This window comes from Chanos chanos, chromosome 5, assembly GCF_902362185.1.
Source record: "Chanos chanos chromosome 5, fChaCha1.1, whole genome shotgun sequence".
Classification (NCBI taxonomy): Eukaryota; Metazoa; Chordata; class Actinopteri; order Gonorynchiformes; family Chanidae; genus Chanos; species Chanos chanos.
Window position 1 is genome coordinate 6,544,446 of NC_044499.1, and position 25,933 is coordinate 6,570,378.

Genomic DNA, 25,933 nt, shown 5'->3' on the forward strand with positions numbered 1-25,933 from the left:
TCGAACCATCTCACTCTCTCTCTCTGTCTCTCTCTCTCTCTCTGTCTCACTCTCTTTTTTTATATCACTGTAGTGTTTTATGGCAAACCTGCTTTATTTTCTGTTTTTTTTGTGTGTGTGGGTTTTTTTTTTGGGGGGGTGGGGGGGGACAGTTACAGTTTACAGTGAGACATGATTACAACAATACGCTAACTATTACACATGATCACTTGAATGCTAATAAGAATGCTTTGTCAATATAATTAGAATATGACACAATTAATATACACATTTCCTAATTTAGCCGTGTATGATTAAGTTAACAGAGTTCTTAATGAGTTTAGTCACGGTTTAAATTATCCAGTTAATTGACTAAATCAGAAATAGATTAGCCAGGCATGGAAGGTAGATATTATTTCAAGGACTGAATGATGGTCTTTTCCAACTTTTTAAATACGTAAGCTAGGCCAGATTTCAGTAACTATTCACTTAAGAAGAGATAGGCAAGCAAAACGAATGCATTTCCTCTGCTTTTGCTGTGGTTTATCTAAGCAGGGATTATACAAAACTGCTCTCTTCTCATAAACACGATAGCTCTCCTCCACAAATCCTGCGAAAATCTCTGCTTACCCCTGAGGAACCCAACACACATCTCAGGACTGCATGTTCAGTAACAGATACACACAAGGCAGAATAAGCAAGTCAATCATTGCATGTTTCCATGTTACATGAAGTGAATATGAAAACATAAACAGATCTAATGTTGACAGTAATAAAAGATTTTTTTAATGTGTCTTAAATTCAAGTACTGGAGGTACGACATTTATTTAAGCAATGTGAGTGCAGTAGCAGTTTGGAAGACATTAAGATCAATGAGTAAATGATCAATCATCAATTATCACATCAAGACTAATTGTCATGGCGATCTTTGAGTCTCCCACATCAGAAAAAAGAGTCTAAGAACCAGTTATTTATAGATGAATCCTCACTCACTCTTTGAACAGACTTCAGTGATATTATTTCTTTTATTTTCCTGTATTCTGTCTTAGATATATCTGAGAAGTCGTAGTTGAAGACATGTTGGTATCAACATAGGATAAAAACAAACAAATCTAAACAAACATGAATCTAATCACGTTTATGACTCAGTACAAATCCACATCATTTCTGCTCGTTTCGGTGTTTTATTTCATTTTATTGACGCATTCCGAAGGTCACACAGGACAACACAACTTTTTTTCTTTTTCTTTTTTTTTCACCACGTAGGTTCTGGATGTTTGCGTCCACCGGGTGAGGAGAAAGTGTTTTTATTACGGCGCAGAATACGTTAGGTCTGAGGGGGGAGATGGGCCTCTCGCTCTCTGTCGATGAGGCCTGTGATTCCATATTCAGCACAGGCATCTCCCCTTCAATGCTGGCGGCTATTTCGCGTCTACACAGACCCACCATCAGACGTTGCTCACTATCATCTTAATAAATAAGTAAATAAATAAATAAATGAAAAATAAGTGTTGGGTGAGGGATTCCAGTTAAGTCCAGCATGTTTGTGAGATGTGAAAGAAGAGGGACATGCATTTCAGTGCTGCAGCACTCAGTTTTTTTAGAGATGTTTTGGTAGAAGAGAGAGAGGGAAATAAAGAAAGCGTAAAAGAGAGAGAGAGAGAGAAAGAGAGAGAGAGGGGAAGAGAGAGAAGCAGACAGATACGGATAAGGACACCTAAGCGAACTGAATAGTGTGATAGAGTTCCTGGGAGAAGTGTGTGAAACGCTGTCAGGCACATCCAGTGAAACTCTGGACGTCCTTGTGAGCGATGACCCTTAAAGCGTTCTTCAGTCCCAGAAGATTCCCGGGCCGACAGGGAGTCCTGAGCCCAGGACATGTCACTCTGTCAGGCTCCACACACGCACGCACGCACGCACACACACACACACACGCATTTTAGTCACACTCTCGACAGATTCATTCCCTTCCTACAGGAGGTGTGGTACAGGACAGGAAAACACCTGTTCTGAATCTCTCTCTGACACACCAGGTACAACCCAGACACGCATGCACAAACAAACATACATACACTCACATGCACACACTGAACATTTCAAGAACAGATGTTGTTTGCTCTGTGCCTGGATGTGTTGTGCAAAACATTTCATTCCACACTACTGAGTTAGAAATGATGTCTTCATATAGTTGAGCAACATTCGAGCTCACACACACAGAGAAACAGAGACATGCACACACACATACACATACACGCCCACACACACAGGCTCAATGAGTATTCAGACTAACATAAAGTTTCTGTCAAATTCTTGCGTCCTCCATCATGTAAAGCGACACATAAAGAAAGCCTATCAAAGAATGCAATATCAAACCATAATAAATAAATTAGATGATAGCATCGGAGCTTTGAAACACGCAAATATACACCTTATACAGAACATCCCTTGAAAATGATTCAGCTCTCAGGCTAACCGTTTGAATTCCCAACAAACTGATGCAGCACTATTGAAGAGGCATGTTTATTTTTGGCATGAAAGTGTTGCTCCGATTAAACCTGCTAAGTTGCGCTGGAAAGAGAATTTCAAATGATGGTGGGTTGATGTGATATAGCACAAGGAAGAAAACAAGTTTCTGTAAGAGAGAATAATAGTCTTCTTTGAAAACAGCATTAAATGTTTTTCTATTTTATAGTTTTCCACCCTCTCAATGCTATAGATAGCAAAGCGTCCCTTCCTGAAACGGACAAATGTGGAAGACAGTGGATGCACACCTTTTTATGTGGCTGACTGAGAGCTGTTGTCAAGGAGGAGAGATAACAAATTCACATGGGGTAATTTAACCAGGGTTGTAAAATCCTGCAAAAAAAATATATATATATATATATATTCAGGTCACATTCCTCAAGAGTCTTTCTTTTACACACCTTTAAATAAAGGCAAAAAGGACCACACGCAAACAGGACAAAGGAACGGGGGGAGTATAAAAGGGGTTTTTTTTGAAGAGAGCACATCACGGTAGTGAACTGCGGTACTGACACTGTCAGCATCCTTTTTGTTGTTGTAGAGAATAGCTGGAGGTAAGAGCGTAAGCCAGCCTAATTTTAGCTGTCCTGATTCATTCAATTATTAGACGTTAAAGGAAACAGGAAAGAGGAACCGTAGCATTCTCGGGAAAAAAACAAAAAACAAAACAACAGCGTGGAAGAATGTCTGTGTGCTATGGTTGCAAGGATATTTTGAAAAAAGGAAAAGACTGTACATATTCCACATTTCTCTCATTAGCGCAGGATATTGTGGTTAACATTCTATTTATAGATATAAAAAAAAAATTGCTTTACTACTGAGGTCCTTTAATACAGTGTCAGTCCATAGTATGTCATGTGTTTGTTCAATTATGCTTCACCATTGCAATAAGGAAATCCTCAGCACTTGGAGCAGAATCTATGTCTATGTCATGGCCAACTTGTTACACCGAATGTTCTAAATATCTTGGGACTGTATATTTTAATTGATTTTTTTTTCTCTCTCAATTTGTCAACTCCATCATCTCACAATTCGCATCAATATTTCTCTCTTTTGAAAAGCACTACTTGATCAGATGAAACGATTTAGTCTCGTGCATTGTTGAGAACCAAAGTGCAAATTGCAAATGACAAACACATGTAATCCGCAACACTCCATTATCACGTCGGCAGGGCTTGTGCGTGTCACTCCGAGAAAGTCATCAGAGTTGCCGGGCTTCCGACGCCGCGAGGCAATAGGGATGAGCCCAATAAAACGGTGACAGAACAGTCAAATATTGCCCATGCAGTCTGACAAGTGTCATTGCAGCTGAACCCACAGACATGAACGGGTCAGGCTCAGCTTTGAACCCAGCAGTTATTATAAATTTGATCAGGCAGACAACAAATACTGGCTGTCCACCCTCTGAGAAAGTGTTCTTTTTCTCTGCTGAAGTTATTAAGGGAAATACTGAGTGATTTTCCTCAATCGAGTTTGACGTTTTTTTTGAACAAACAAAGTATTTTTTTTCCCCGTTTGTGAATTGCGTACTTTGTGAATATGGAGCAGTACATCAGTTCGCTGTTAAACTGCACTAAAACTGCCGCTAACTCAATATTTGGTCTCGGTAAATACTTGAAAGGTCCCTCTCTGATGGAGCTGCAGAACAAACTGAACAAAAAATATATTTTACAATTGATCCTATTAACCACTGCTCAGAAGAAGGTCTGGACCTCTCTCAGAGTTCTTTGGGTCTGCAAAGGGCACCAATATAAAATCTAATCTGAGTTATCATCTAATACCAGTGTAATTAGATGACATCTGTTCCAAAGAGTGGTTAGAAATAAGGAGTCAAAATATTAGGCAGAAGCCATATTCAGTTCTGGCTGTAGTGGTTGTGGATCATTAAACATGATTTTGGGGTTGAACTGGCTGGCAGAGCTGAAGATGTCTCTCTCTGATAGCAGGGTGTCACTGGAATAGAACTCTTTCCACTGGAATAGAACTCTTTCCAGCGAGAGCAGAACTGTGGTTAACCCACTTACTACACATTCCAGAAACATCTTAGCTGCCATCCTCTTTAGCTCACCCCAAATCTAAGAAAGAACTGTGTTTGACGAAGAATAATAATGACACCATCAGTTCCATCCAAAATATGGATGCTTTCTGTTTTCTTCCAAAAGCACAAATATCATCAGAACCAGGGTCAGAAGATGTAGCTATGACCCGGGTTTTTGCCTATTAGAAAAAAAAAAAACCTTCAGATCCTTCTCTTACATCTTGCTTCCAGAGCATGGTTTCCAAATGCAGCAACGCTTCAATAGAAGTTTACAGTACAAAAGTAAGCCTCACAAACATTCACCACATCTGTCGCCCGAGGCTATAATCACTCTTCTTGGCGAGGAGGGCTTGAGACTTCTTCTCATTCCACGCTGTGAAAGTAAAGATTTATGGTTCGCTACAAGCTTTTCATTGCCAGTGAAGTATTACATATAATTGCTTGTGCTTCACCATAGGATCGCACACAGGAGGTATCCGAGTGTTCCTCGCCTGTTCCCTCTTGAATAATATATACGTATTGATTGATAAATAAAGACTAAACTTTGCATTTACAGGCAAACAATTTCTCTTCTAGGGAAGTATGAAAACTGAATCCCTTCTACAGTCCTCTCCTGACCTAATTTTAGAGCAGGAATTCATTTCTGCTCTTTAGCAATATGATACCTTTTTTTTTTTTTAATGGGCTATCGCGTGATACCTTAGGGATACCAAACCATCAGTGAAGTGTCATCTTCAACTGCCGTCAGATAGAGAAATGTGTGATTGACACACAGTCAGAGACAATATCCTGGGTTTCAGACCTGAGTTGAATTGGACTGAATATATTTATCACCCAAAGGGAAATTCATATTGTCTCAAAGCAAAGGCAAACCGGCACAAGAGAATATACAGAATAGAGACAAGAGCGTTTCAAAACAACGCACAATAGTGTTTCAGTCTCATATCGCAAAAGAGTACAGTGATTCCAGTAAATCCAAAATATACATGCGAAAACCCAACTCAAAAAGGGCTAAAAAAAAAAAGAATGCCTACATTATTCACCTTCACACTGTAGCAAAAGAAATCTATTATTGAAAGAATTCTTGAGATTTTTAAAAATAGTTGTCATAGGTAAAGAGAACAATTGATGTGATGCTGTGGAGCCAATGTCTACAACTCTCGATCGAGAGTGTAGTTTTTTTGTTTTGTTGTTTCATAGCACACTGTTCTGCATTCACCCCTGCTCAGTCGAGTGATATATCTGTGACCGAACTTGCCTTTTGATGAGTTGCTTAAAGATTCTATTTGTGAAACACTCAAAAAAAAAACAAAAAAAACCCACACACAAATACAGCCTAATGAGAAAGTTACTAGACACTTGGAAAGGCTTAGGTTTCATAAGGGAAAACAATTTTGCCTGAGCTAAATAATGCACTAGCGTTTAGCTTCTAATCAACCTTATTGTCAACATAAACCCCTAAGTAATTGTAAGTGGCTAACGTTTAAATATGATGTCCTTTAATTAAGATGGCCTGGCAGCTGCTTCTTTCTCTTTTTTTTTTTTTTTTCAAAATCAATAAAGAGCTCCTTTGTTTTGCTGATATTGAGATCCAGGAAGTTATCGCACCAGGAAACAAAACGCTCCGTGGCTTGTCAGTTTGCCTCATCATCTGCATTGTTAATGCAGCCCACAACTGCAGAATCATCAGAGAATTACTCCAGATGACAGGATGTCCTACTGTGCCTCCAATCAGCTTTATACTGTGTAAATGGAAAAGGAGATAAGACAGTTCCTTAGGGGCGCTGCAGTGTTTGTAAAAATGGTCCCTGAGATGTTCTGGTTGACCTTTACAAATTGGGGTCTAGCTGCGAGATAATCCACTGTCCAAGCCATAATGATTCTATTCAAATTTATATTGACATGTTGTTGATATATTTTTTTTGTTGTTGTTGTTTGGTTGATTTTTGGAGGGGGGGGGGGTTGTGGCTCAAAGATGTGGCTGAAGCACATTAGAAGTGATAAATCAAATAATAATATTTACCAAAAAAAAAACCATTCATTTGACAGACCTGCTGGGAGTCTTCAAATGAGCATATTTACTATTCAATATTTATAACGAGGTACCATCGAATTCAGCTTTTGCATCTAAAAACAAATTGTAGGAGCTCCTGAGATGTGTGATCTAGCCTAGTTAGAACTCAAAATCTCTCTAAACATTTCAAAATGTCAGTAGACTGTGGCAATTTGTCAAAATTCATTTGAAAATCTTTCAGTTCAATTCAGTTGAAAACTGGGTCCATTTGGGAGCTGTCGCTTTTTACAAGAAATTTTACCTTGTGAAAGCATGAGGGCAGGGACATTAAGCACAACACATCACAGGCTTCATCAGACCGTATTCTTGCCTTTACACCATCTGAACCTCAGGCCCTATTAGTATTAGTAATATGCCTCTGCTGGCAACAGACTTCATTGATAGAGTGTAAAACTGGTGCACAGATGTCGCCATCCTCTGCAGGTGGACATAATAGAACATACCGGCTGACGGTCCAGTGAAGTTGCACCTCCCAGATCTTGCAAATGACAGGTTTGCTTCATCAGCATAAACCCACACCATCCTCACCCCCACCCCCACCCCCACCCCATCGCATCCCAGCCCCAAAGACATTATGTTCCAGAGATACAGGGGTCAAAACCTATAACAGCCTGCATACTCATTCATGCTGCATTGCTGTTCACTGCTGTTCTAACTTTTTACATTTTCCCATTCTCATTATCCTTTTTTACTTCTATCTGTGCAGTTTCTGGAACCCCTAAAGAACATTTGGTATTAAAAAAGAACAGGAAAAATTCTAACTACCGGCTAACTGCTGCAGTATGTCGTTAACAAGGCAGAAATGAATAGAGTCAGCCACGCAGCTTAGTACACTGACATCATCATCATCATCTGTTTCAGTAATAATTTCCAATATGTGGACTGAAGTTGAAAACGACCGTGCATTTGACCCGTGGCACCTGGTGGTAAATGTTGCGCTGGACTTCTGACGCACAAGCAGGGAATAGTTTGCAATCATCTGCATGAAGTAATGGTCAGATTCCCCCAACAGTGGGGTGCCACAGATTTGTATTTCTACTTAATCCGTGAATGGAAAAAAAAAAAAAAGGCAGTTGTCTTATCATTTCTAGTGAGGCTGTGGACAAGCTGCCAAAATTGCAGACATTTTGGCAAAAGAGTACAATGGTTGAAATCCCTTTGGATTAGGGGAAGAGCTTTGGTTGAATTTTGCTGGAACTCACTAATGAGTTGGAACATTGTTGCCAATTTTGAATGAGGTGACAGAAGGATGTAAATGAAAATCCCCTTTGAAAAGCTCCCAGGGTAGATAATACAGTAACAGATAGCATCTCCATATTAGGAGACCACATGGTCAGCATGATGCCTATTCTTCTTTACGTAAAGATAGAAACCACTACACGTCAACTTTAGTCGAGTCCATTTCTGGTTTGCTCAGTAAAAAAACCTCTAAATGGTGGTATATGATTTCCATAAACATGTTTTTGTAAACTAAGCAGACTGCATTGCGAGATCAAACACCGTCGCTGAGCATGTGCTGCTAGCTTGTCCAGTTTATGAGCTAGTAAATGAAAATGAGCATTCCCTGTGAACACAGAGGAGGGTATAAAGGTTTAAAGTGTTTTAACTTCTTTCTACATTGCACATCTCCTCTGTAAAGCTGTCTCCTTGGCTTAGTGTTGGGAGGCACGTCCAGCAGCCCGGGTGTGGCTTAGTTTGATTTTAAGCTCGCGGGCCTCCCACATGCTGTATAGGATCCTCTGCTGGTGGTATTACTCGCTCTACACTCTGGCAAAAATCCAAAGAGCAAATAAAATCAGCGACAGATAAACATGTAAACGCAAACATTTGCTGTGATAGATCCTTTGCAATCAGTTTACTGAAGTTCTTGAAATGAACCAATGTTTGGCTATATACGTGATATATACATACATATATATATGTGTGTGTGTGTGTGTGTGTGTGTATATATATATATATATATATATATATATTTATATATCAGGTGACTCAATCATTCTTTCTTACTTCAACAGTCCTTGAGGGATGTTCCTCATGTTGGAGAAATTACACTCCTGAACCACTGGGAAGGGAAATGAAATCATATGGTTTAATGGATACCAATCAAGCCTGGGTGACAATAAGCTTTTTTCAGTTCACCTCTTCACCTCAGTGGAAAGTTTGAGGTGATTTCTCTTATCTGTCTTCAACAACCTGGAAAAACAGAGAAGACAAATTGTTTTTTTTTTTTTTAATTTTTTTTAGGAACAGAGTAGTTCATCTTTTGGTCTTGAAGAGCAAATACTTGGAAACAAGTGGCTTTGATGAGTAGGAATACTGGAGGCATTTCTGTCTTCTTAATGATGCTGTTCTGCTATACTTAATGGCTGCTAAATCAATTTGATTGTGTTCAGACTAACAAAAGGACTAACTTCCCATTCAGTTGTATGCATTTTGGGACTGAATACAGTTAAATTGGCTTCATTGTATTTTGATGTTGATGGCTCTAAACAGTTTATCTTTTACGGCATGTGGACAGAACAATGTTTGGATATCACACCTGTTCTATTGAATCAACCATCTGGCTTCTCATGCATCTTCGGCTCGAGAATGTTCAAGATGCACATCAAAAATCTTAATCAGTTGAAACAAATAATGCGCAGTCACTGAGCAGACGATAAGTGCCCATAAATGCTTACCATAGACATATTTAGCCTTTGACCATTACGACCAGATATTGTATCGCATTCATAATGAGCAACGCTTTGAAACCGCCTCATCACCTGAGAGCAGTTAACATTCAAATGGTGAGCACCAAACTAAAGGAGAGAGTTCTACACACACACACACACACACACACACACACACACACATAGAGGCTCTCCACAGACACAGACTAGGGCATAGCAAATCTTATAGATCCGTCTTCGTGCTGTTTCTTGGAAGATATCACATCGGGGTCACCAAACCGCCTTCCTCCCCAACATCTGATGCCACCCCTGCTGTCAGCCAGTCTAATTAAGGGAGGATAGTGAGCTCCCAGTCAATGCATTACTGATGATACCACTGCAGCCCAGGGGCTAAACCGTCTGTGAGTGCTGCGCCTTTACAGATACCACAGCCCCTTTTGACACAGACATATGATCCTGCTGAAACAGTGCCTAGGCCAGATGAGAGAGGAGCAGCGTCTAAACCCAACTCCACTGCCGTACCCCTGGGGTTTTAATCCTGCAGCTTCCTAAAAGCCCGAGAAAATAACAGTCAAAAGCAGCCGGCGTTCGCTGGGAGGCCAGATATAGGCTGCCGGTCATATCTATTAAGATAGATTATGTATTTTTTGTGACAATATCTCTCCCTCAATATTTGCCCAGAAGTATGAACCGTTTTCGTCAAGTAACAACCGGCTTATTTGATTCTTACTTCTCTGCGTGACTGGAAAAATAGGACATCGCAACCGGTTAAAAGTATATCATTTGAAGATCACCACAGGCCTCGCATATGCATTTTTTTTTTTTTTTAATCTCGCCATTATATACACTGATTTTCACAAATCACTTTCAACCTGTTAATCTTAAAGTCATATTAGATGATGAAAGTTCAAACACAAATAATGAGCCATCTGAATTCAGAAGGTTTTTTTTTTTGGTTTTTTTTTTCCGTGATAGAAAGCCCAGGGCTATGAAAATGTGCTTTGAAGGAAATATCAGATATCAGAATATTTTTAACGTGATATCTAGAAGAAGTTAATCGTTGATATATAAAATGGAGCATTTGGAAGGTAAAATGGCTATCACAACTATTTTTTTCTTCTTTATCTATGATGAGACACACTGTAAAGCACCATAGAGTGAAATTATTACACTGAGAAGAAACACACTGCGGTTTAAATGACCATACATGGCCTCCTTCGTCATCGAAAGCATTCTGGGTCATGAAGACCCCCACTGTTCGGGGCAAAAAAAAAAAAAAAAGAAAACTCAAAAATTCACATAGTTCAGAGGAAATAGCTAAAGATATAGCAGAATTGCTACTGAACAGTAGAAATTACCTTCCTTCCTATGCCGAAATCTGTATCATTTCTCTTTTTAATGATGTGAACAATGAGCTCTCTGACAGGTCAGTTCATTTGGTCCTGACTCGTGACTGTTCCGATCCAACAGCCACCCACCTGTGTCTATTTTAGTAATAACAACCTCATTCATCCAGGTGACCCATTTAGCCTTGGACATGCTCCTTCTGTACCCACCGTCTTCTTTTTTTCTTTTTTTTTTGATAACATTGCACATAGTACCAGATATGTTTTCCTGTAATAGCCAATAAAAGGGAGATGAGACTGCAATTATTGAAACTATAAACCCATGAGACATGTACAACGAGTGTAATTTCAGAAGCCTTGTTTTTTTTTTTTTTTTTTTTTTTTTTAATTCTAATACGGTATTGCGCGTATTAAAATATATCCACACCCACGACATGCTACATAAACCCTTTAATGATCACTGTAAAAAGTAGGTCACTAAAACTTCAATGGGCCAAAGACATCGTTCAGCACAAATTCACACTCAGAGTTCCACTCTTTTTTTTTTTTTTTTTTGCTAGAGTTATTTTAGTTCGTTGGATTCTTATTTACGAGCATCACAACAAGCTGAGGTCTGTCAACAGTCATATATATCCTTTCTATGAAACTAATATCTGATTGTAAATCCCCCAATGCCCACGGATCAAGGGGAACCGTGAGAGCAAGCGAGGTTTTATATGGCAGCTTTGGGTTTGGTCAGCAAGAATCATTGAGTTCGTTAGAACTGATCTATTTTATGAGATTTTAGAATTGGTGACTTTGATAGGCTCTGTGGAGTTCTGCTGTAAGCATCCACAAGAGTACAATAAGCAGCAATCTGAGAGCATGGCACCCAAACAACAAGAGCAAAAGCTTCACAAATTTATGGCTTAGGGCTTTACCAGCGCCACACGGAGAAGATGGAGTATATTTCATGTGCAACTTCTGGTTGAAATGGGCATAAAATTCCAGGAGCGGTAGAGACTTTTTTTTACGGTCAGTTAACTAAGCCACATAAAATTCGTATAAACTTCCTAATTTAGTCAGTGTATAATAACAAAGAGATTATAACAGCATATCAAATGAAGGACAAATTAACATAAAAGTGAGTTTTCTAATAGATGCTTTGTAAGCATCAAATGTGGGGTGATTAGTCACACTCTCTATGGTCATCCACTTGTGATCAGATCACCAAAATCGGCTCTTAATGCAAGGTGTAAACAGGACCTATGACAAAGAGACCACAACTGTTTCTAATTTGGGCTCATGTCTTGACCTTTTATGGATTTTTATGGACTATTGCATTCAGCCTAATATATAGAATTCATTGTATTTGTTGCATATTGTACATACCGTATGGAGCATACGGATGTATTAAGCACTTATTACATTACAGCAAGTCTGATGGTAATTACTGCTAATTATGGCATTTGTAGTAAATTCACACATTTACGGTTTATAAACAAAAAAGTTTTCAGTTCTATTGCAAGTTTACAGCTAATTTGAGGTCCCTCAGGCATGAAGTTTGTTTGTTTGTTGCAGAACCTCAAGAATGTATTTTTGTGCTTTTACGCCCCAGGTTATCATTTTGTGAGATGAGAGGAAACGGTTGACAGTTGATGGGATTCATGTGAGTCTGATTGGAGTATAACTGAGGTGAGATTAGACGAATCTACAGCTGATACAGCTGAGCGATTAAGAGGAAAAAGATCCTTCACCTCATCGCTAACACTCGAAGAGATGTTCTAATCACGGGCCCTGTCAACCGTCGACTCTTCCAGACAGCCCATAATTCTGCACCCTGCAGCCAGAGATCGTCTGATCAATCTGTGATTAATGTTAGGTCCTGTGGGAACTGCAAACGTCCCGTAATACCAAATAAAAGCACGTCGAAAAACTCGAAAGACATATATAGGCCAGTGACCACACATGCTGTTCTACAAAACGTCAACAAAAAAAAAAGAAAAAAGAAACAGATCCTTTTCGCTCCTGAAGAAGGCGAAACATGCTTATTTACATAAATTATACGAGTGACCCGTTTTTGCTAGAGGATATATATATATGTCGAAGGACGGCGGGTCCTATATTCATGTCCGTCCCTGGTCTGATTCACGTTTTACGCTCTGATGAAGCTCTCGATAATTTTATGTTCGCCTTCAGTTTCATTAAATTATTAAAGAAAATTGAATACCTGCGATGAATGAAAGCAGGCTCTCAGCCTTGTACAGCCTCCTTCCAGGTTGCACTTTTCAGCATTAAATCTGACATCAGAGGAGTTAGAAATGATAATTATGTCTTAGCACTATTTAGATGCAAAGTAGTTCATTAAAGGTATAATGAATCTAAAAAATCCTATTTTGCATCAGATGAAAACGCATGAGGCCACATTATAAAAGGCAATTTTAGCAGGATTGCTTTATCCCATTTGCTGGCTTCCACCTGATATCAAAACTTAAAGTTGTCCAGCAATACAGCTTTTTGGATAGCCTGCATACATTACACAAATGTTTTCCACGTAATTATCCAAATAAATGTGTTCTACCTGCAGGCTAGCACAGCATGGAGAGGCTACCAAAGCAATAACGTTAAACAGCTGAAGCAAAAAAAAAGTAAATAACTAACAAAAAATAAATTAATTTAAAAAGGAAAGCCTAAAATGGCTGAATTCAGTGAAATGCAATCAGCAACCGAGCAGTCAACACAAGAGCGTAGTGGGTTACCCTCATCCGGTCACATAGCCGCAGCTTTCAGATCTTGTGGGAAAACCTGCTGTGCTTTCATGATATCGATCACAACATTCCTGCTCTTAGCTTCTTTAACCCCTTCAGGTTTGACCCATCACTCGTTCTTTTACCTTCATCTTTTCTGATCAAATAGGTACTAGTGCCAGTGTTTGTTCTTTCTTGTTAAAGCATCCCAAAGTTTTGTAAAGAAAGAATGAAAGAAAGAAAGAAAGAAAGAAAGAAAGATCTAAGAATGGTCAAACAGCCAGCAATACAATTAAAAAAATAAATAGATGAAGAGCTCTAAACCAAAACCCTAATGGTGCAGAGGATTCTTCCTCAAAATGGCCCTCAGCGATTGTCTGCTGCACTGCTGTCTGGTGTTTCAAAACACGAAACAAAAAAAAATTGACAAAGGCTTAGCAATGATTCAGTGCACAATTAGTCTATATACGCTATATATACACACACAGAGTATTCACAGTATTAAGATGGAGCACTTGCTGTACAGCAGGTAGCTTTAAGCCAAGAGAAGGGACTATTAGAAACAATGCATGAACAAGAATACACTGTATCCTAATTAGTTTCTCTGTGTCTCAGTTCATCATGCTATGTGGCCTAACACTCACAGACAAAAACAGCGTGCCGGAGTTTCGTAAATTGCTTGCTGAGCAGTACATCTGGCCAATCAGCCACCTCCGTCGACGGCACACAGGAAAAGCGAGCCCAGCCAATTATCCAGGACCAGAAATGCCACACACACACTCACATACTCTCCCCCCGTTTTTAAAGCAGCACCTCGTGAACGTTCACAGGGACAAAATATAATCACAGAACGTATGAAATGTGGTTCCCCGTAACACTAGCTTTTGAAAATATTATCTATGTTTTTCCCTCTGCTGTGTTTCAGTTCTATGCTGTACTACTTATCCATTACCGCCAATGAGCCGCAGTTGCCTTGATCTCAATTATAGATTAGCAAGTTCAGTAAATATTATATAGGAAAAAAAAAAGAGCTAGCATGTTGGCCTCTCTGCATCATCTCCTGGATGAATTTGACATTACAGCCAGTGTACACGCAAATCTAGGAAAGATGATGGTGTGAACTGCATACAACTTTTTTTTGCTCAGATGCAACTTCTAGTAAGGGGAAAATTTAAAACTAATAAAGGACCATCTCTCTGCTAATTGCTTTTAAAGATAATGGTGTCCAAGCAGGTACAGAGAATAGTAGCAGCTGGTGGTTACTTTCTCAACCATTGTTAGTGAGTTTACTGAGTTCAGTTTGAGTTCAGTTTTAAGTTTATCTTATTTAGAGCTGCTGATGTGATTCAAACCAACGTTGCACCTGTTTGTCGTGTGTGGGTAGAACAAATTATCCACAACCTAAAAACAATTTAAATTGTAAAGCAGTCGTTACAATACCATTAATCTTTACTCTGCACATGTGCTGAATTATAAACAGTGTTAGAGAACATTCTGAGAACCTTGCTTGCTTAGGAAGAAAACACCTTTCTCAGACATTGGAGTTTCAGACTGTAGCAGTCCCAGTTCTCTCAGACATGGGGCGACTAGACTTCTCATTAATGCAAGCAGCATGTCCCATGTTAAAGCTTCCTAGTCATAAGGGATCGAAGCCCCGTCAGGTTCTCACAGATAACTTGTGGCGGCATGTAATGCAAGTCTAACTGCCTGCCTTACGAACCTGGAGGGAAACAGAGGTTCCGGCTGTTGGAACCGTCAAGATGATTGTAGATCAAAAATTCCCAGGGGTGTTTGGGCAGGTTGGCATGGTAACGAAGGTCATACCTCCAGCATAAAGCTGAGCACAAAACCCTGAAGTCGAAGACAGTGAGAGGATTTACAGAGTGTCCGTTGTCCATCTTGTCCCACTGCCAGTGCTGCACCAAGAAACTACTTATGATTAGTTGGCCATTTGCAGTGGTCTGATTTGAGTGACAGATTTGAGGGGGTGACTGTAAAAATGATTAGTGTGTTGGATTTGGAGAACTGCCTCCTAGTCGTAGAGGTGGAGTGCATGTCAACCGAAGATAATCGTGGAAATTGTGTTTGACTTCTTCTCAGATTCATCTACTGGTTAAGGCATGTCTGCAGTCAATCTCTACTGTTCTCTACTGCACCTATTGGTAGTCAGTTTCTCAAACATCACCAGTTTAGTTTAGTTGTGCTGAGATTTTGCCTGTATGGTTCTTGTTAGTGTCATTGAGATTTTTTTGTATTGTGTGTGTTTATAACGGAAGTGAGCCAGTTAAGAGCTGTGTCGTGGGAAAACCTCAGCCTCTCTCTGAACCTGAAAAGATGTGTTTGCAGCTAGGCAATGGCATGGTCAGTCATAGTGCAAGAGCAACTGACCACTTACCCTGAGGTCAGGGGTTCGAGTCCGGCTTTATGCAAAACCCATTCCACAAATTGTGATCTTATTGTTCTGTGTGGACAGTTAGTAATGGTTGCTTGTTGCTGTTTGTACCAGAAACTGGGAAGCTATCCAGATTAAATTCCTAACTTATAAATACGTTATGCCAGCATTGGTTTAATCATCCTTTTTCTTCGGTTTTAAGGCTTCGGGGCTGTTTCTTTTGGCTTTTTTGTTTAGGGCAGCAATTGAAATTTAAGAAGTAAGATAAATATGAAGATGATTTTGCCGATGAGAAACAGGGTTACAAACATGAAATGAAATTGAGTGTGCATAATGCGTGAAAAAAGAGCCTTTAGTTAGATTGTTGCTATGTAATTTTTTGCGGAAACAGCGGAAGTCACATAAAACTTTTCTTTTGCTTTTAATGGCAACCTTTTTGTTACAGCCCCATGCACCTGTCTGTGGAGGGCACTGTGAGGTTAATTGCTGTGTTAAACCCATTGTGTGAAGTCTGCTACCTGACTCATTAAAAAGACTTTATTCAGTACCAACACATCAAGAATTTCCCACTGCTCTACACAAAGTCGTGTGTACACACAGGGAGGATTTGAACAGCGGCCAAAGTTTCACATATTAGGATTCAGTGATGCAACAAACCAGGTTACTGAAGAGAAATGTGTGCTGTGGACTTATTTTGTGGGCATTAAAGGCAAGTCTCTGGAGATTACGTACAGGCACCCTTCTGTAAGGCATAGGAAGACAAGTTATGCAGGCTCCTTGTTGTGCGACTAATTGAACATGCTTAGACTGCAGACAGTTTTCTGTTCCTCTGTGTGGCTCACGGTTATCTGAAATACTAATTTACCTCAAAAAAGAACGAGAATGTGCTTTGTCTATTAACGAAAATAACCCTATCCCTCCGTCTGACAGATTTTGAAAGGGCTAAATTGTCCATAAATTTGGACATAAAGTCATAAATGCCAGAGAAAGAAGCAGAATAGACAGACAAAATTCCCACTGTGTGATATGAATACCAATGAGCTGTCTTTACCACCGGGACAACAGAGGGATAAAGAGAGGGAGAGATAGAGAGAGAAAATGAAAGAGGGCAAGAGAGAGAGAGAGAGAGAGAGAGAGAGCATAGCAGGAAGAGAAAGATGTGCATAGCAAGGAGAAAAACGAAGACAAAAGACTAAAGGAGAATGAATAGGAAAAGGACAAGTCATCCCCAAAGAAATAATTAAATGATTTTGGATGAAGCTATATCACGCTGGTGTTTCACTCTGCTGCATGGGTGAAGTTGACAGACTAGTTCAAGCTACGCCTTCTATAGCAACATGGCAGAATGAGCTTTCATTACATGACATGACCACTCAACGGTATCGGTCAGCACTTAACGGTATACAGACCGTTCCTTAGCCCAGACATTCTTTATCTCACCGGTAGACTTGAAAAGAAGGTGACATGGTGTTTTTTTCAGACAAACAGCCATTTCAGTGTAGAGTACAAACATACCCATCCACATCTGGAACAGCAGTGTTTTACATGATCTCTCCTTATGCCAGTCAAGCATACTAAACGGTTTTAACCCAAAACGCTTCAGTAACAATACGTCGCACATGTAACTGAGTGATCCGAGAGAGACGTTGCGCGATGCGGCTTTCTCCGACCTCGTTCTGAGTCTCTTGACGTGTCCGTATAGCCGCTAACTTAATGGGGGGAAGCCTTGAAGAACAAAGCGGGATGTGTGAGAGCAGAGCAGCTTTTAAAACGGACCAAAGTGACACTCTGTCCAAGCACTAATGTCATCGTTCTCATTTAGTGCTATCTGGGGGAAGCCTGCGGGTACAGTACTCTCAGCATCATTGAGCATTGTAATGGCCTGGGACATAAGTTTGCTCACTGGAACCTCACACCCACCCACGTCCGCTCGCCAGCAGAAACACCAGGGACTTGCTTTTTTCCAGCTACTGCACATCTCTCTGTGTGTCAGGACTCGTGCGCGTTTAAGTCATTTTAATGGATTGTTAATACCAACTTTTAAGAGAAGAGAACATTACCAATGAGACCCGAGATGGAATTTAAATCCGAATTTCAAAAAGAAAGAGAGAGAGAGAAAGAGAGGGAGAGAGAGAGAGAGAGAGAAAAGAACAATTCTCAAGTGGTCAAGATCCGTCTGCTTTTCTTCCCACTGTCTGTCTTCTTTTTTTTTTCTCCCACTACAAATGAATCATAACCTTCTGTCATTATTTCAAGTGAGGAGTCAAAAGCTGTTCTATATGAAATTACATCTCATATGCTTGTTATGAGAGTTCCATGTGCAACCTTTCCCCCTCTCTCTCTCTCTCTCTCTCTCTCTCTCTCTCTCTCTCCCCCCACACACACACTCCCACACATACACACACTATCTCTCCGCCTCACTCTCTCTCTCTCTCTCCCTCTCTCTCTCTCCCTCTCTTTTAGGACCTTTGAACTTAAAACTGTGCACATTTTCATGGTGCTTTGGCAGGTTGTTTTCTGCATTGTCAATAACTCTCTATTTGCACAAACCAGCCAGACACAGTGTTCCAGTGACTCTTAGGTAGACTTCCTATGATAAATACCTATCTGTAACTATCACCCTTCATCCCTGTTGTTCCCTCCTGCAGCATTTAAAATGTCCTCTAGACAAGTTCATTTGACTCCAGCTGAGCAAACAATGAAAGGCTGCTTATGCGGTATTTATCTTTCTTTCTTTTTCTTTTTTTCTTTTTTGGTTGCTTGTTTCAGACGAGTTCAAGGCCTTCCTGAAGAAACTGCCCACCGATCGTTTTTTAAACACTTCGGCTATCCTTAAATTCTGGACGTCAGATTTGGCTCTGCAGAGGAGGTACAGCCAGCTGGAGACGAGCTCTAAACTCATCCTGGGGAAAGCTCACAAGATCGTCCGCAAACTGTTCACCTTGAGCAAACGCTGCCCGAAACAGCCTAAGATAAGCCTGCCAAGAGAGAGGTATTGTAACAGGTATTTACTTCATAATGCAAGATGAGTAATTAGGAACTGAAGTTTGTGTATTCTGTTACAAGGCAATAACCGCTCCTAAACTTCACTGAAGGAATACATGCTATTTCAACTTTCTGAACTGTTAGTATCTGATACTTTTCACACTTTTCCATCAGTAAGATGTATGTGCTGATATATCAAATGAATTGAACCAGAGATTCTATAAGCATTTTGTTTGGTGAATAACCCATCAAATTTCAGTTGTTAGCAATGACAAATAATTTAAGTACTTTATCCATCGACCTCCAAAATCTTGACAAAAAGCAGTTTGGCCTTTTAGATAATAAATGAACATCACTTCACTTGTAGCACTAAAGAGAAGAGGTGATTGATGGACAGTGAAAGTTTTTAGAAGCAGTATTGGATGCAATGCTTGCTCCAGCATCCTTTTAACGGCTTTCAATTATGCACTGTGCCCCAAAATAGCAAAGAGCTTTACAGATCGTCACCACTCAATATATGCCATGTCCCATAGTTTATTTACAGCTTGCCTGAAAGGCATTAAAGCAGTACTTTTACATGGTTGAATTGTTCATTATTTGAAGGCAATTGGTATTTGATCCTGTGAGAAAAAAAGCTTAAGCTAAGTGGGCTAAATCAAGGCCATAGAGAGAGAGAGAGAGAGAGTGAGCAAGTGAGAGACAGAGAGAGAGAGAGAGAGAGAGAGAGAGAGAGCAAGTGAGCGAGGGAGAGAGAGAGAGAGAAAGAGAGTGAGCAAGTGAGAGAGAGAGAGAGAGAGAGAGAGTGAGCAAGTGAGCGAGGGAAAGAGAGAGAGAGAAAGAGAGTGAGCAAGTGAGAGACAGAGAGAGAGAGAGAGAGAGATGTTTAGCCTCTCCCGGAGACTGAATGGACCCGCGTGAAGAGTGGTCAGTGTTTGCACACTGTAATCAAGCAGTCCGAGAGTGTGGCAGGTTGTAGTTAACGTCCCTCACTTTGAAGACTTTCAGTCTCTCTGACAACCACATCTCCCCCTCCCCACCATCACCACCACCACCACCATCACCCGTTTCCAGAGCAATACTGTTCACGTAACACAAGCTCAGAGAGATCCTTGGCCCTAACACAACTGGTGATGTGATCATTAAGAAGATCCCGGCTGGACATCTGTGTGTGACAGAGGGGATAATTATGTTCAGGACTTTAAAGGAGATGTTAAAAGAAGCTTGTAGCCAAAACGTGTGCATTTTTCTGTTTCTAATCTCAAGATGTACACTGGTAAACCTACAGCGCACAAAAAAGCACTACAATTCAGATTCATCACCGTGGCAACATGTGAGATATCTACCTCTGTTTCCTCCAACAGAAATAGATGTCATCCAAATCCAATACCGAATCTTTCAGTTACCTCAAATTTTGCAACCCCAAAACAGAACTCGCTTTTTTTTTTTCTAACTGACCCTTTTCCTATAATTCTGTAGAGAACATATCTCTTTCTATATTCTCTGTTGTCATACTGAAACATGAGTAAAACAGTTTGGCAAGAGCAAGTAAGGATTCCTTGAATACGTCTGATGCTATTAGCCACTGAATATGAGAATATATTACATGACATAAAGTATAACATAACTTGAGGCAGATTCTTTCACCCCCTGTCTGTCGGTATGAGTCAGTGTTGTAATACTTGAATTACATAACGTGATGCCAGACAGATTATCTCAAATGTAGGACTGTTTGAATTGACATCAAAGCATCTGGTGGACATCGTATACACGTATGCATGTTAGATTATCAGACGATGAAAATGTTAAGGACTCGATGAGCTGTACATGGCCTGAGGAAAACAGGCCCTCCCGGGGGGGGCGGAAATAAAAAAAATTGAAGTGCAGACTGAGGGATCTAATTTATGTGTGCGGGGCCGCTGATATCCTTCAAGTCCTATGCAGTAAGTCACGGGATAATGAAAAGCCTTTGGAGTCAAAACCATTTATTAAATGCTCTTGATACTTTCTAAATTGGATGATGGTAAATGAAAATAAAATGCTGTCTTTTTTTTTTTTTTTTGCTTGGATCCTCTCCTCTGTGCCCTTAGTTGTCGTATTTTATTCTGGTTAAGCACAGCTTGCCTTTGTTAAAGGACAGCTCCTCTGAAGGCAATTAATAATCTTATCAATCAATAAAAGGAAAATGAACACCTCATTTGCTAAAATGAAAATAAGGCCAATGTCAGGTCCTGATTGAATGTTTTCAGAGATTAGAGGCCGAATGATTTTTCATGTCATTGGAGCGCCGATGTCTGTGAATTCACATCATTGTTTTTTTTTGTTGTTGTTTTTTTTGTTTTTTTTAAGCAAAGCCCGGTCAGGTGTTCCGCAGTGACTAATTGCATTTGCATTCATTTATGTCCTCTACCATTCAGGACGCTGGGGTTTTGGCTGAACAGAGCTCAGTCCCTGCTTTACTGCAATGAACACGGCATCCTGGGAACCTTCTCGGAAGAGGTGCAGGGATGCATATGTGGCACGGAACAGAGCGCCGCCTGCCAGGGGACGGTGCCATGCTTAGTGGGCGAGGGGACATCCTGCTCTTCCTGCGCCCAGGACAACATTACCCGCTGTGGGACGTGCCAACCTGGCAGTATCCTTCACCTGGGTTACTGCCGCCCCAACATAGCCAACTCCTTGGACCATTATGTCAATTTCGACTTCGACATGCCAGACGCCGAAATGAGGTACCTCCTGCACAGGCTAGACAGTCGCATGGAGGTCCACGCCATCTACATCAGCAACGACGTGCGTCTGGGAAGCTGGTTTAACCCGGCCTGGAGGAAACGCATGCTGCTCACCCTAAAGAGCAACAAGAACAAGTCCAACCTCATCCACATGCTGATGGGGATTTCTTTCCAGATCTGTTCGACCAAGAACAGTACCCTCGAGCCCGTGCCTGCAATTTACGTCAACCCCTTCGGGGGAAGTCATTCGGAGAGCTGGTTCATGCCAGTCAATCAACTGGACTTCCCAGATTGGGAAAGAACTAAACTGGATGCCTCACTTCAATGCTACAATTGGACCCTTAATCTTGGTAGCAAGTGGAAGTCCTTCTTTGAGACGGTACACATTTACTTGCGCAGTCGCGTGATCACAGACGACCCCACTGTCAACGAGACCCTTTTTTACGAGCCCTTGGACTTGGATGACCATTCGTCCAACCTGGGATACATGAAGATCAACAGCCTGAAAGTGTTTGGCTACAGCATGCACTTTGATCCAGAGGGAATCAAGGATCTGATCCTGCAGTTGGACTACCCTTATACGCAGGGCTCTCAGGACGCTGCATTCTTAATGTTGCTGGAGATGAGGGACCGAATTAACAGGCTTTCTCCACCGGGGGCGCAACCTCTGGATCTCTTCTCCTGCATGCTGAGGCATCGGTTAAAGCTCTCCACCAGCGAGGTGGTGAGAATCCGGGACTCTCTCCAGAGCTTCAGTGCCAAGCTGCCCAACTCCTCAGAACCAGAGCTAAGCCAGTTGTGCAGCTAGCTCGGATGACTCACTTGAGAGAAAAAGAAAAAAAAAAAGAGAGAGAGAGAGAGAGTATGTGTGTGTGTGTGTGTGTGTGTGTGTGTGTATGTGTGTGTGTGTGTGTGTGTGTGTGTGTGTGTTAAGCCTGCCGTGGTAAGTACAGGAAACTAAGTTTTGAAAATGGATATTTCTGAACTGTCTAAATATTCACATCCAAGGAGAACTTTTTTTTTTTTTTTGGCACATGTGTGGGATGTGGAAAGTTAATGGGACACTGAGTTAAACTCTGGCTATTACTGATTCTTAATCAGAACTTTTGATTGAAACTGGACTGAAAAAAGGAACCATCTCCTAGTTCCTGGAGGAGAGAAAAAAGAACATTTCCAACTCTTTCTAAACACTCTTGTTCTGCCAATGTAGGTACTCTCTGCCGATGTCAGTGCTTCATCTGAAAGGGGAAAATAAAAGATAAGGATTCTACTCTACATAAAACAGGAGCATAAATGGTCAAACCATGATAACAATCTACGCTATGGTTTAAATCTACGCTTTTTTTTCTATTTTATCTGGAGTCACAAATCCTGTATTGTGAGATGTATATCTGTACTTAACATTGGATTGAAATGCTCTTAAAAGAAGCTTTTTATTCAGAGACATGGCTGAACCAAAAGGTAAATATGAAAGTAAATCAAATGGCAAAATGTCTGTTTTTAAATGTTTATTGATCTCTTTTGAGGTGATAATGTTATAAAAAAAAAAAAGTATATAAATATATATATCTATATTCTAACACTGTTTTGACATGGTTTGTGGACAGCTTTGTAAATATAGCTCCATTCCATTTAAAATGTGAAAGCTGCACATTGCTCCTTGGATATCTGATAAGAAAAGAAAAAAAAAATTCTTCTGTATTTGTACTTTTTGAAAAGTGCAAAGACCAAAAACATTTCTTACTTTACAAAAAAAAGTATCTAATGCCTTATACAGTGGAGTCTACGTTCTGATTTCAAAGCACACTTGCTTGACTGTATTCTTCTGAAAACTTGTTTTTGGTTTTTTTGGTTTTTTTTTTTCTTCTTAATGTTTTACATTAACTCATATACATTTTTTCCACAACATGCTCAGTTCAATTTCAATTAAAAACAGCTATTAATCCTTATCTATAATATCAGTTCATAAATGAACTGATAGGAGAAAGGCTTCATTTGATGGCTCTGTAAAAACGCTATCTCGATTTAAAAATGCAGTTGAATTATTTTGTGTTTCATAACATTAAAATATTTCTACGTATACTCATCCATTGAAGACAGTTTTTCTTTTTTTATATATTTACAAAGCCTGTTTAGTTAAAAACGTGTGCAGCTAGCAGATATGCTGTTCAGTCTCTCAATACAACATCTATATTAATATTCGTGCTGTATAAGTACTGAAGTAAGCGTTTAAAAAAAAAAAAAAAAGTACTTGAGTACATTTTACAGTACTTGCATTTTACTCAAAAACAGTTCAAGTTTTGAGCACCCTTAAGTTCAGTTTTTGGAAGACGTTGGACTTTAGACATAAAACTGCACGATACGTCAAGAAAGCGACAGCATTTTCAGAGGGGTGAGAGAGGAATGCCGCAGGATAGAAAGTAAAGCTACTGTAAAAATGAGCTTGAGAACTTTATAAAAAAAAAAAAAAAGTCCTGTACTAAGGTATTCATAAGGTTCTCGCCTGAATATTTTCTATCCTCTAAACATTTATGAGTTGCATGCTTTATGAGGGAGCAGAATATTTCGGTTTTGAAAAGAGAACATAATATAAACATCCTCTGTATCAAACTTAAGAATGCGGACGTAGACCTTATGGATATTTGCCATAACTGGTATTCCATCCCTAAAAAAGATCTTTGTGCAATACAGTGACTGACATTTACAAAGTTAGAAAATATTTGACAAGTCTAAAATTGAGAGCTGCAGAACCAAGGCACACACTGTTACAATTCATCTTGTTGTGTCCATACTCCAAGGAACATTTGGCCAGATATATTGGAGTACCCCATATATAACCCATACTGGATTTATAAATATGAGAATTTCATGACTAAAAAATCAGTTTTCAGTCTCCAGCTAATCATTAAACCAGTGAAGGACATTCAATCAAAGGGTGTTGCATAAACTTTTTCAGGGTCTCCTCCAGAAAGCTCTTTGATGAGTCTGAACATTTCTGTGTTTATTGATTCATGTTGGTTAAATCATCGGCAGTATAACTGTATTTATGTAATGACGTCATAAAATATACAGTAACGTTCATGTCCTAGCATCGTTATTTTTCCCCGTGGATTGTAATCCAACAAGTTAGATTAATACAGCTCAAAAAATAGCACTAAAAAATGTTCTGGAATATTTTTGATGTGAAATTACAGAGTTGCAAGGTTTACCTGAATAAATATGTGTTATTTTTTTGTACCATTCATATAAACATACAGAAACAAATGCAGACATGGCAGTAACTTGCTCCGATTTGCTATAATGTTGCATGGTGTTACATATGTCACACAGACACCCTACAGCAAATACGTCCATGATAGATAAGGTTACATGTCAAGTGGATTGAGGATTATGTTATATTAATTTCAGGGGTTTTCTCATTTGGGTCTCTAAAAATCTTCACAGAGGACAGCCTTAATGTTATAAATGAAAGACTTTTTGTTAGTTATGGTATAGGCTGACAAATGGTAGACACAGATGAAGAGCATTAGGTATAGGCAGACACAGATGAAGAGCATTAGGTATAGGCAGACACAGATGAAGAGCATTAGGTATAGGTAGACACAGATGAATAGTATTAGGTATAGGTAGACACAGATGAATAGCATTACTTTGATGAGGGTTGAACAATGAAAAACTACACATTCCAGCAAACAAAAAAAAGAGAAAAGAAAAGAAAGAAAAAGAGAAAGAAAAACAATGAGAGAGAGCCACAGAGATATTACAGCAGCAACTCAAGGTAAGTTATACAGTTGATCTGGTCCTTTCACCAAGGGGTTATTTTATATATAATGAAAGTTATTAGTAATATTCCAGTAACAATTAATTACACCGTCACATTTGCAAGAAAAAGGGGGGGGGGGGGGGGGGTCAGTCCCTCTAAAGGTACAAAACACAACAGAATGATGTACCTTCACCAAAGTCATGATAGCGACAAAGACAAATAACAGTGTTTTTGAACTTTACAACATTATATCAAATGATACTTAGGAAAAGTGTGTTAGCAATCCTACTGAAACCCAATCAACCAAGAGTCACTTTTCATCAACAGCCTCACTATTTTGTCATTGCATGATTTGTCAGGTGGAGTCCATAAATGTTTAAGGTGGTTCAGCCAGTCTGGTTTTGAACATGTTTATGTTTTTTATCCTGGTTCTGTAAAAGGTACAGGGATTAAACATAACACAAAGGTAATGAAGCAGTCATTGTATGAACAATGAGACAACATCCCAGAATGCTCTAGAGTCATGCAAAGAAGATGATGCAATTGTGTCTTTATAGAAAAAAACAAACAAACAAACATTTGTATATTGTTTTGGGAAATCTTTTGAACGTGTAGATTTCCCAAGATGAATCTCATGAAAGAGTCACTTCAATAATGAGAATTCTCTTCAGAGCTGTGTTTTGTGTATTTGAATGATCTATATATTTCAGAC

General features: G+C 39.7%; 1 protein-coding gene across 1 annotated transcript in view; it reads left to right on the top strand.

The window, feature by feature from the left end:
- The window catches only part of brinp2 (bone morphogenetic protein/retinoic acid inducible neural-specific 2), a 44,626-nt gene extending 22,360 nt beyond the window's left edge, over window positions 1-22,266 (top strand). The window contains exons 6-7 of the mRNA XM_030775265.1: window positions 18,517-18,739; window positions 21,147-22,266. Coding sequence (XP_030631125.1) covers window positions 18,517-18,739; window positions 21,147-22,266 — 1,343 coding nt within the window. The remainder of the gene's footprint in view (window positions 1-18,516; window positions 18,740-21,146) is intronic.
- The last annotated feature ends 3,667 nt before the right edge of the window (window positions 22,267-25,933 follow it).